The sequence below is a fragment of the Pungitius pungitius genome, chromosome 20 (assembly GCF_949316345.1).
Source record: "Pungitius pungitius chromosome 20, fPunPun2.1, whole genome shotgun sequence".
In the NCBI taxonomy this organism is placed as follows: Eukaryota; Metazoa; Chordata; class Actinopteri; order Perciformes; family Gasterosteidae; genus Pungitius; species Pungitius pungitius.
The window spans coordinates 5,780,982-5,793,472 of NC_084919.1; the positions used below are offsets into that span (position 1 = coordinate 5,780,982).

The following is a 12,491-nucleotide window of genomic DNA, read 5'->3' on the forward strand; positions in this document are numbered from 1 at the left end:
ATAAGACCCTCAATCGAGTCACCCCTTTCACACTATTTTCTTTTCCTACACTAACCACAGCTACGGTGGACAAATCATTTATTAGCAGACGCAGACAAATGAAAAGGTTTCGACAGCGAAAAGTGATTGACGCCCGAGGGCCAAGTGGTTAGAACCTTATTGTGCCTTCTCTTAAAGGCAATTGTTTCTGCTTCCAAACCCGTCAATCACTGGATTCATGTTGGCTAAAGGTGATGCTTCATTAGTAGCTGGCGTTTTCTTTCCTTATCATCATTAACAAAGTAACTACTTACCAGAGGGAAGAATGTAGTTACACAAACAGGCGATGATGGGCCGGAACGTCGTTTAAAAACCCTTTATTACCCTTTCCTCCCTTTGAAGACACACTCATGAAATAATAATTGACAGAAACATCCAAGCAAAAAGCTTGAGATTCCATTTCACAGGCGGAACAAATCAGCACTGACCGTATTTCAGTTGCACAAGAGTTCATGACCTATATTACAGACCCGACGCTTAGTTTGTCATTTTAACGCAAAGCCGCACACAGTCTGTAGTGTCATAGAGCCCGTCGTGTAGATGGAACACTGTGTATAGACATTGTACCCATTAGAGAATATCCTGTTACAGCTGCAATAGAACATTCCTGATTGAATTGTTCGTGTGTGTTACTGCAAACGCATTAACTGTGCAGGTTCTTTGTATAAAAATGAGTACGGTGGTAAAACCGTAATGCTGTTAAAGTGTGCCGAGAATGTAAGCAACAATTTGACAGAAAAACCCTTTACAGATTCACCTTAAGGAGTATTGATATGTTTAATTAGTTGTCTTCACGCAATGTTGACCAATTGTATCACTTATCAATTGCTTTATTAACATGATTGCAAAACAAATGCTACCTTTCAGGGGTTTTTTTTCTACCACCTGAATAAAGTGGTCAACAAAAGAACTTTTCCGGCTTAAATCTTGGACACAGCAGGTGTTGGGATTGACAGAGATGGAGATGGTTTAGAAGGCTTTCATTTGAAGAGTTTGAACTTGCGCAGCAGCGGCTGGACTGTCTCCTTCTGACACGGCTTCAGAGCCAAGCAGGTGGGGACGTTCTCCGGTTGTTCGATCCACAGCTTGTGGGCCACACCGGCCTGCGTGAGGTTCTCTGACAGGCCGGAGAGGGCAGCTTCGTCTGCAGCCTGAAAGGAAAACAATTCCACACCGGGACGGCAAGATATTTAAGATACAGGAACATTCAAAGAACGGGCCACACATCGCCATTACTTCACATCTCATTACAGTGCTCCATGTGAGGGAATACGTTCTGGTATGAAACAGTAAGTCTACTAATTGTCTTTATTCCTGTATATTTGTTAGAACTCAACTATTTGGCAGGCATTTACTAGGGAGGGTTTAATCTTATAATAACTTACATTTGAATGTGATTAGAATTATACTGACAATACATATACAATACCATTTTCTATTATTTAGTTGCTCTTAAATCAGTTAGATAAGTGATTTAAATCTTGACTTGAACAGTCCCAAATTCAAAGTCCTCCTTTGCATCTCTTCTGAAGACTCACTTCTACCAGCTGGCTTATTTATATATTTGACGGATTTTTATCATTTTTATTATAAACTGCTTTATTGTATTTTATATAGCTTGCGTGTGAATTGTTAAGCACTTTGTAACCTGCTATATAAATACAAGTTATTATAAAAAGGGATTATTCAATGGAGCGATTCCATACTCCTTTTTAAATTAATGAAATTAGTCGTAAGCGCACATATAAAAGAGCAAGAGGGCCATTTAAAAAAAATAAAATAATTCGGCTCTCATCTCATTGATCAGACAGAGCTTAATCGAGGCTTTTTGCTTTAACGTTGCGTGTGGCTCTATAAATCAAATCGTTGGCCTTAAACCGAGTTCGCTCCCAACAACGTGGGAGTAACCGGATGGAACTCACAACGCGACTGACCCAGAACCCGTTTACTGCGATCCACTCTACAAGCATTGCACAGACTGACGCGACCCATTGGTGCCCGGGAGTCGTACCTACCGCCAGCACCACTTTGTGCATGGAGTCCAGCTCGGCGAGGTACCGCTGGGTGTCCGGGTCCCCGTAGTGCAGGTGGATGGCGGCGGTGGCGGCGTGACAGGCCTGAGTTATCACGGCCCCCAGGGGCCACGACAGCTTGTGGACCAGATCCGACCGGACGACGACGTACTGGACCAAGCGGCCAGGAGACCCGGCTCCTGTCGCTGCCATCTTCCAGCAAGCGGGACCGACAGGAAGCGAACCCGGCTCCGGGTTTGTTTACCTTCCGGTTCAGCCGATGTGTATCATGCTGTTAAAACGTTACTGCCCCCTGCTGGTCATTTTAATAAATCAACATAGTGTTGTTTCTTAAAAGCCGAGCATAGGATCATTTTAATAAATGGATGATTTTGTGATATATAATTCTGTTGTTATATAATCTAGGAGACAACTCTCCTGGATGTTCCAGCTTCCTTTATGTTCTCTCCGAAGTTAAAATACAAACCTGTAGATACAATTACAATTAACATTTACTTTGTGAAGTGTTTTAAACAGCTGGGTAAAACACACCTTTCTGTTGCTGTAGCCTTTTCTTCTATCCTTCTCCTCCTCTGTGTCGACTGATTTGTCTTCTTAGTCATCACTTTCTTTTAAGCTTTTTTCTGCCTTTTTTTGCAATTATACACCGTTTTGGCATCTCATCAACTTTCTTCTCAATTGTTGGTCCTTTCCTTCCATTCCGACTGAAACACATGCATAAAAGATCCAACATTGTATGTCAAACCTGTATGAAACCAGTAACCAATGGCCCAGCTGCACTATACTGTATATTAGCACCTCTGGGAGAAACCATATCACTGCAATCAACGAGATTTACCCTCTAAAATAGTTAGGAAAAGGGGGTTCAATGTACTGATTGTATTACAGTATTGGAGAGTGACAGAGAGTACTTGAACCCCTGCCGATTTCGCAAGTTTATATCAAGTCATAAATATTATAAAATGAAGTTTTCTGGATTTTTTTGTTGATATTCGGTTTCTCACTGTTAAAATACACCTACCATTATAATTATAGATCACACATTTCTTTGCAAGTGGCCAAACTTGCGAAATCGGCAGGGTTTGAAATACTAATGTTCCCCACTGTATCTTTTTTTTTCTTTTTCCGGAAGACGTCAGAGCTTCATTGTTAAGTCCCCGTCACCTGCTGAGAGCGCAGTCCAGCTGATTGGATCAATCCTGTTAGGCCAAACTCCCCAACATCCTGCCTCTTCTTAGTGTTTCATCAGCCTTGTTCTATTCGTATAAGGCGCTTTGATAGTTGCTCTCATGTAACTTCCATAATCTGGCATCCGCTAAAATCCTGAGAAAGTAAATGAAAACCACTGATCCATCCAAAACAATGACAACCGTACACAAGTAAATGTCACAATAATTTATTAAGCATACACATTATAATATAAATATAAAATATGCTATTTTTGTTTTTAAAATTGGTGAGACATCATTTTATCTGTGTTGAGACAGACGACCATACAAACAGGTTTTAATATTCTACCAAAATCTGCTATGCAGCTGTAACAAACTTGCCATGATGGTGCCGTCCTAAAGTCAGCGCCTGGATTCACGGAGCATATCAGAGAAGTGTAACTGATCTAGGATCAGGATCCATGTAAAATGTCACCATAAATGAAGAGGCAAGCTGGTCTTAGATCAGCACTCCTAGTCTAAGATGCTGAATGCAGTGGCCCACATACAGAGAGAGAGAGAGAGAGAGAGAGAGCACAATAACCTACCGTATATTTCTTTATATTGATATATTTCTTACAGTAGTCCAACAATGGCAATTAGCAGCATGAAAATGCATCACTCTGTTTTTTTTCCTACTTTGAAACAAATCGCAAAAATATGGTAGGAAGTAAAATAAATGAAAGAAACATCGAACATACTGATAATTGTTGTCACTGCACTAAGAGAGAAACTCGTCCAAAGTGAAACAATCAGAGACGATCAAACAATCAATTCAGATCAGATCAGATGGCGTTTGACGGTCCGGATGTGGGTCCAATTCAGATTCACCTCAGTCAACCGCAGGAAGCTGATGATCTGGACCTTTTCTCCACATGAACGCCAGCGGGTTCTCCATGAGAAGCCATTCTCAAACCATGACTCACAGCTTCAGTTGACTGAACCCAAAGTGAATTGATTACCCCCCCCAAAAAAACCTCAATGGCAATAAAGAACAAATACTTTTAAACATTTTTTCTCTTTTTTTGTCTTCGTCTTTTTTCTTTAAGTTTGGTTGACATGCTGAATCCTTGTGTTTGCAGGTTTGTGGTCAATCAAAAGGAGAAGTATTGAGCGAACCACTCCTGGCGCTGGGCGTCCGGGGAGTCGATGTCGTCCTTCGTTTCAGGAGGGCTTCACGACGGGGAGCCCAAAAAGAACAAATCAAATCAGCAAAAATAAAAACAGGAAAAAAACAAGTCAGGCAGGAAGCCACAGGCTGATTCAGTATAAACTTACACCACACTCACTGGAAGCAGGAGTGTCACATTGCCATTTTCCTGTAAACCGATCAGTCCATTGTTTTACTATACCGGCTACGGTCTTTAATTAGGCCTCATCTCTTTCTTTGTTGAAAGTGTCCTTTTCTTTTCCTTGAATTCATGCAAATGGAATACAGAATTGAATTAAAACCTTGCGGTTTTAATTCAATTCTGACACACATGTCAATGTAATATGAATACAACTGTCAGATAACACTGATCTAGAAGTTTAAGCGTGGTTTTAATCAAGGTGTTGTCTACTCTCCTGTCCACAAGGGGGCAGCAAAGCCATAGTCAGGCACAACAAAAAGCATTGTGTGGGTCTCACTTTGGACATCTTTTACTATTTTAGGATTATACAAAAAGGAACGAATGTAGTAAATATATAATAATAATAATTAGTGAATTGTTCCACAACAACGAATTACGACAGCGAGATTCTGCTTCATCATTAATGCACTTGTGTAATATATTCGAAAGCATAACAGTCACAGGGAGCCTTTTACACGTGTTTTCCTGAATGAACATTTTTTTGGTGCTGTAGTATTTTACTAACATGCTCCCACTGAAGTAACATTTTCCCTCCAAGGCCTTTTCATTTCAAAGTAGGGTATTAGCCCTTTTACAAAGAATCTGAATACTTTTAGCAGGCCATAGGGGGGTGGGGGGGGGGGACTTGTTGTTCCCCAAAGTTCGAACTAATTAGAGTGTTTGCATCTATCAAAGCAAACACCTATTGGAGCTCCTTCTGCTTTCTTAATTGGCTTCTTGTTAAACAAACAGTCCCATGACCTCAGGGTGATATTTACATTTTGGGAGAGAGTGTCATTTGTTTTTGTTGTTTTTTAAGCTAACCAATAGGCTTCCCTTGTGTTTGTGCAGCATGATAAATCATGTTTATACTGTGCAGTCCGACTCAAAGGATTTGGTTTTAAGTTCATCAAATGCATATAGTAATATATACATTTGCTTACAACATTCACCATAGTAAATACTATAAAGTAGAGATTCTTAAATCCTCCTTCACGATCATTTGTGGTGACAATCAACACTCTGCTGACACGTCCGCCAGCTTCATGTTGTCAGAGACAATAGGAAGTGGTCGAGTGTCTGGGCAAACAGAACCTTATTGATCCGTGAGGGAAAGGGTATAAAAGATCACAAGAATAAAAGGGGATCATAAAAAAAGAGCAAAATGTTTGTTATTTATCGCTTGTGGCCACTAAAGCTGTAGTAAAAATGAATATTCATTAATCAAAAGTGATTCTTGGATTTCATTTTTAGGTATGTGAGCAATGGAGACACAAACAGAGTGGATTAAATTGTGAATTGGATCACATGGCAAATACCAGAGAGGACATGGAGAGGATGATGTGATGAACTAGTGAGGAATAAGCAATGAGATGAGAGGGATGTTGTAAAAAAAAAAAAAAAACATGGTCTGCTATTTTTGCAATATCCTGACCAATCTTCTACAAATAAATGTAGTGCAATATTATATGCAAAAACCATTCAGCAATAATTACCAACTGAAGTCAAACCGCGGGGCTTGTTTCAATTTCTGCTACAGGATTCCCAAATGGAGCCCTAAACAAACCCCAACAGGGCTGGCACACATGATCGAGACAATGATGCACAACAAGAGCCTTCCTCTGGTTGCTGCTTTTGGCCTGATTCCCTCAGGCACAGGCGGTTAACACTAGTGACACATCTCGCCTCATCCTCAGACTGCAGGGACCACAACATAAGGGACAGTTTTGGAACAATGAGCTTACAATTTGGTTTTCCTCATCACATCTAGCCGTACTGCTTTCATTATAGATTAACTGTCTGCAAAACTGAGCCCTACATGTGGATGTGGATGCACAACTCGCGACTTCACCTGAGCTTGAGCAAGAGGATTACAAAGTATGTTAGTCGAAAAGTGTGGCAGGGAATCAGATAATGTTGAAACTAGTGAGACGACCCTTAATAACCCTCATCCACTTTGTTTGAACCAATCCAGCAGCATCCAATCAAGTTGCAAAGCCATGAAGAGCTAACATTATGTTTTGACTGCCAATTAGAAAAAAAACCAATATACCAAAGATCATTTTGTTTACCTACAACAAAACGAATTTCAGAATGAAAAATGTCAAATAATTACAGATGAAGATGCAAATGGGATTGCATTTGATGGGGGACTGCACTCTGCACCCGTCTGTCTTCTATCAGGACTTGTGGGCAGAGATTTACTTGCAAAACAAAGACTGGCCCCAACTCAGCCATTTAGCATTAAGAAACAATAGGAATATCGCTATTTGGATTCTTGTTAAAGTCTCTTGAGGAAATAAATACGTTAAGGACCTCGGGATGTAAAGGGGCCCGGATCTACAAATTGCCGCTGAGCGTTTCAGTCGGGCCCTCAGATCTACTGCAATTGTTTGTCAAGAACAAAGAGTGTGGAGGGCGAGTAGAGACGAACCGTTTAACACAGTCTGAAAACATTTCAAAGCAGATCTATAATATCTGACCTGATACTGTCATCGCCACGCTCTGTTGTGTGCGCCTTGGTGTGTGCTGCTGCCCCCCCCCCCCCCCACACACACAGTCACATCTTATTCTGTACATGAACGGCAACTAAAACATGCAAACAGATGGAGCCTACATCCAAGCGCTTAGAAACACATTCCATGGCATGCAACGCGCAGACTGCATGTATCCACGGGAGTAGCATGATACATAATTCTTCATTGAATGAGCGACCAGGGCGAACGAAGAGGAGCAGTCTCTGGACTACGGAGTCGAGGAATAAAGCCACATTGAAAATAAAACACCTCCACACGCAAAGAGGATGGTCCATGATAGCAGAAGGCAATATCCACTCCATTATAAATTCCTGGTGCAAGACTATTTACTTTGTACAAAACCTCCTCCTGAGTAATGGAGAAAAAAGGGCATGCTGAAATATAGTTAAAGATGAGAGGATGAAGAATTGCAAAAAGCTCAACGAAAAGCCGGATACTAACAGCAAGTTGTATAACTTCCCCAACAGAAAAAAAAGGATCCTGTCAGCATGCACACAGTAAACGTGTTCAGACTGACGGACGAGTGGGAAGACGAACAAATACAGACATGCTGCCCCTTTGGCATTCCAAGGCCATTCATTGAAGCTTCAGTCGGGACGCTTGTGCTCATCTCGTCCTTTCTAAATATTCACCTCTTCTGTTCAAAGTCCTGTGATGCTGCCAATGTGTCTCGGTGTAAATGTCGCCCGACGTCAAGGTCAATCATCCAATCACCGCTCGGAGGACAGGATACGTGGAGTGACACTGCGTTTATCTGTTTCACAGCTCAGTAACAATGGCAGCCAACCAGCGTCACTTCCCACACAATGAAAACCCTCGTTGTCACTTATGTGTCGAGGGGAACTTTCCTTCTCCTGTATTGTGTTGGTTTTTGACTAACCACAAGTACTTTTTAAAATCATAGTCCCTGTAGTGTCTGACATATTTCAATGTAGGTTCATTTGAGCCTCACAAGTAGCACATCTACATTGATGTATTTCCCCTCTGGCCCTGGATGCTAACGTTTAGGCTAACGTTAGCAGCTCTTTCTTGATCTGTTTTGGTGACTAGTTTTACACCGTATAATACAACATGTTAGCATGTCATGGATTTGGCCTTCAAGCGCATATCATTTCACAGGTTTTGTTTTTTTAAAGTCGGACGGAGACGTTGTTCCACACCAACTCATGTGTGCTAATGTTAGCTTAAGTAGCTCGCTGATAAACTCAGTTAAGCCACCGAAATTGACGCTGCGTTTGTACAATGCCAGCTGAAATATGGCATAGCAACAGCGCCTCAAGGAGCTGGCGCATTGAAAGCACGTTTTACATTCTTGCAACTTGTGATGGCAATGATTTCATGCTCCTTATGGTCTATGAAAAGGCCAGACTTAGGAAAAGATGAGAATGTAAAACACCAGTTCTTGTACCACTGTGTCTTTTCATGGTGTCGTTTTTCCAAGTCCTGACTAATACAACTTCTACATTAAAGGTTCAACTCGGGCTATGAGCCACCTCATTGAAAGTGCGTTTTAACCACTTTAACCAGCAGGATTTGTTTCAATTAAGCTGCGGCGTGTGATTGGATGATTGATGCGTGGATTGACCAGCTGCTGCCCGTCGGGGCTGAAAAGGTCTCACCTCATGAATTTCTTGGGTTCGGTGGGAGGGGTCGGCGGGGGAAGAGGTTTGTTGGAGTTGAGTTCAAGGTGGTGGAGGGGGGAGTTGGGGATGGGCTCTAGGCGGCTGGGCTGGGCTGGGGGCGGGGGTGGGGGCAGTGGGGGCTGCCCACTTCCCGAACCTGCCACGCCCACACCCATACCTGCGGCCTCCAGAGCCCTGACATTAGGAGAGCTGCTGAATCTGCTCGCTGCTGTTTTCTCAATCTTTTTCTTTTGCTACACAGACAAAAAAAAAAGCAAAGAGGGGGCACGGGAGTCAAAAAAGGAGCAATAAGGAAGTTAAAAAGGAAACAATAAGAAAAGATAAGAAGAAATGGAGGGGAGATGGAGAACAGGGAGAGCCCCGAAGGTAGGAACAGTCCATCCAGTGACAGAGACAGGAAGAGAGCAGCGTGCTAACTCGATCCTATCTAAAGGTTGATCGAAAGCAGAGTGAATGGATCAATCTGAAGACTGGCATCGCTCAGCAACAGTCTTAGAAGCAGCATTCGCTCTGAGCAGAATGGAAGTTCAGATGAGCCGAAGCAGGAAACGAATGGCTTGGAAAGCAAAGGAGAGCTGGGAGGAAAAAACAGTCAGAACAATCGAATCGAGTGGAAGAAACGGTGAACACACAAACATACACATATACAGATATGTGGGGGGAAAAAAATACATGTGACAGGTACAAAACTACCGGAAGTTATAGAACCCGAGAGATGGCAATAACAGAGAGATACTGATCATGCAGTGGGGACCATTCCACTCAGATGTACAGCTAGGAATGAGATATGGTGTTTTCCATGAGCACTGGGAGCATAAAGCCCTGAAAACACATTTCTCATTATGAGCAATGGGATCCTGCATGAACACACATTTTGGTCATTTAACTTCAGGAAATTCCCTTTCTTTTCACTTCAACAGAACTTCAAGAGAATCAGTTATATTTGAAAAATCCAGTGTTATATATTTTGGCGGAGCATTGACTTGAACACCTTTGTTTCGTTGCTGTAAAGAAATGAGACCTTGGGAGGCTCGACTGTTATTAATTTTTTCTTTTGGTTTTCTGTCATCATCCATCTGGCCTTGCACTGGAAAAAACTTGTTCAAATCGATTTTTATTTTTCATCACCCTTTTACTATCCGCTATTTGTTGTTTCACTGGAATGTGTATTTTCCCGTGTAAAAACGTCCCTTTGTGGCATTAAGTGTTGCAGTAGACTTTTCTCCTCGGCCTTGAAACCTTCAGGTGAAGGCTGGCAGCCGCCTCAGAATGGTCTCATTTGTTCCAGCGCTTAGGAAAATATTTGGAAATTACCATGGTAACCACAAGGCAACAGTACCTACCAAAAAATCAGCACTGATTGTCCTCGGTCAGTCAGCACAGATGGATCGGAGAGGAGAGGAAGTGGATCTGCTCTTCGCCATGTGCTAAGGTGAAGTCGGCTCATGAGGGGATGTGTGTGTGTGTGTGTGTGTGTGTGTGTAGCGTGTTACAGGAGCGCAGGGCCTACCTTAATGAGCGGGTTGATGACTCCTACGTTAGGACTGGCGTTGAACACTTTGTTGAAGTTGGTTTCCCTGTTGACGAGTTCCAGCTGGTAGAACTTCTTATCGTCCTGCAGGTGAAAGACAATCAAAACACGTCAGGTGACCAAAGACGTCGGGGTCAGAGACGCTTCGGGAGGTGGAGGACTCCACCTCTACCCCTGTACCGTGTGCGGAGCGCACAGGACGCCATCCGCGGTCAGTCACCTACCACCAGTTTCTTGACGAGAGATTCTCTCTCAGACACCATGTCCTTCAGCTCAGCGATGACCTGCAGGTCCTCCTGACGACTCTCCCTGTTCCTGAACTTGTCCTCGGTTCCTTCGAGCCTGCGAGACACAACCAGAGATGTTGAGAGCCGGAGAGACTTCCTGAACACTGTACATTTTAAGATGGAATTGGTGCTTGTACTTCAGCTGCCTGAATCTCAGAGGCACATTTTTGACTGCAGTAAATTTATCTGACAGCTTAACTTTTCAGATTTGAATATTTCATACAGCCTGGTAAAAATATGTAAAAAAAAATTGCTCCAAATTTGAATGTTGGTTATAAGCTGAGGGATGAAGCGTAAGAAGTTGATCAGCTAGAAAAGGCAGCCCCACCAAGCTGAAAACTGGCTTTTCTTAGCTCATGAAAAGGTATTTTTTAGAGATATTTTGACAACGCTACAAATACATGATGATGATTAAATCAACCAAAAGGACCTGAAACATCTACAGCAGTATAATGGAACAGCCATAGAAAGGCAGCAGTAATATACTGCATATTCCAAAACATCATATTTAATAGCGTTTCACTGCAAAGTTCTTATGCTTTTCATACTTTTAGTTAATTTAGTCGATAACAAACATTCATTTACTGCAGTACAATTTTGAATTTAGGACTTTATAGAGTATTTTTACAGTGTGGCATAAGTAAAGCATCTGAATGTCTGCCACCTATGCAAATAAGACAGAACTTCAGAACTTCCTCCTGAGGGAAGAGTCCATCAACAGTGTATTAAACATTAACTTTTATCTACACATCTAAAAAGGGTAGGACTTACACATACACACACACTGCAAAGTGTAAGATGTGTGTGTGTGTGTGTGTGTGTGTGTGTGTGTGTCTGTATTTCAAGGACAATTTAAGAGTTAATGGATTAAAAGGTACTACAGGGAGTAAAAATATGAGGGAACAGACTCTACTTTTTCATTAGCTTTTGATCAATAAAACAGGGATTGTCGCCGGTTTCTTCCCTTTCCTGCTATCTTCTCCCCTCACAGTCCATGAAGAAAAAAAACAGTTGCTATTGTTAGAAGAACTACCCAAAATTGTTTTTTAAAATAGGTACATCATAATTTGGGTAAAACCTCAGGTTCTTTTCACTCTCTGTGCCATTTTACCCACAGTAGTGGGTAATATAATAATAGTAAATTCTTTAAATGAAAATTAACAAACAAACGTGTTTCAGTAATATTGAAAATGAATTATGGAACCACATTACTTCCCTGCACGTTCAGCTGTTTCACTAATTCCTTATGTGACGGTGAGCTAAACAGCTTTTCACCTCCCACACCGCCACAGCCCAAGCGGCTGAAGGGGGGGGGGGCGGTGTGACATTTATGCCACAGCTTGAAGTCACACTCTCGTGAAAGGCCAGGCATGGTGACAGCTTGTCCTCCTGATAAACCGAGCCCTGTCCAAGGAGTGAACGGCGCTGGACAGGAGCAGCCATTCTAGCATCGCTCAGCGATACAGATACGCGCTGATCTGCACTTTCCATCAGATGAACTGTCTGCGGCTGTTGTGCTGGTCCGTCTGCCACCCTGACAGACGATTTATCAGGCTGCTCCTGTGAGACGGTCATTTTGAGCATCAGAGTCTCCTTTGCTGCTCCTGCAGTGTCTGTGCCACCTACAGTGAGCATCCGGCGTGGTCCGAGCCCTTCTGATCTCCGTCCTTCTCACAAAGGTCCTGCCGGTGTAAATGCTTTGTGGACACTCGGCCTTATACTGCAGCTCAATTCCTAGCTGTCTTTGTTGAGGCCTTCACTGTCGCAAATGGTCTAAAAAAAACCTCAGCTGTGTCCTTTGGAAATGCTACCATCAAGCAGTGGATATATCTACATTTTTGTCTTAAAAACAGCCTGAGTGTCGCGTTGGCTCAGCTGGGTG

General features: G+C 42.4%; 2 protein-coding genes across 5 annotated transcripts in view; both read right to left on the bottom strand.

Annotated features, from left to right (window-relative positions):
* Positions 1–340: 340 nt before the first annotated feature.
* Positions 341–2,309, bottom strand: ptrhd1 (peptidyl-tRNA hydrolase domain containing 1). Of its 2 annotated transcripts, none has more exons than XM_037448776.2 (2): positions 2,051–2,309; positions 341–1,190 (listed from the first exon to the last, which is right to left on the bottom strand). In XM_037448776.2, the coding sequence occupies exons 1-2, from the start codon at positions 2,262–2,264 to the stop codon at positions 1,009–1,011; spliced, it is 396 nt and encodes a 131-aa protein (XP_037304673.1). In that variant the 5' UTR covers positions 2,265–2,309; the 3' UTR covers positions 341–1,008. The 2 variants fall into 2 exon arrangements, with proteins under 2 accessions (XP_037304673.1, XP_037304674.1); XM_037448777.2 differs by having other exon boundaries at positions 2,055–2,306.
* Positions 2,310–3,446: 1,137 nt separating this feature from the next.
* The window catches only part of fam184ab (family with sequence similarity 184 member Ab), a 90,782-nt gene continuing 81,737 nt past the window's right edge, over positions 3,447–12,491 (bottom strand). For 2 of the 3 annotated variants that reach the window (XM_037448805.2, XM_037448806.2), the window contains exons 19-22: positions 10,547–10,664; positions 10,302–10,406; positions 8,768–9,024; positions 3,447–4,453 (exon numbers count right to left, since the gene is read on the bottom strand). In XM_037448805.2, coding sequence (XP_037304702.1) covers positions 4,375–4,453; positions 8,768–9,024; positions 10,302–10,406; positions 10,547–10,664 — 559 coding nt within the window. In that variant the 3' untranslated portion in view covers positions 3,447–4,374. The remainder of the gene's footprint in view (positions 4,454–8,767; positions 9,025–10,301; positions 10,407–10,546; positions 10,665–12,491) is intronic. The other variant, XM_037448807.2, reaches the window with a different exon arrangement.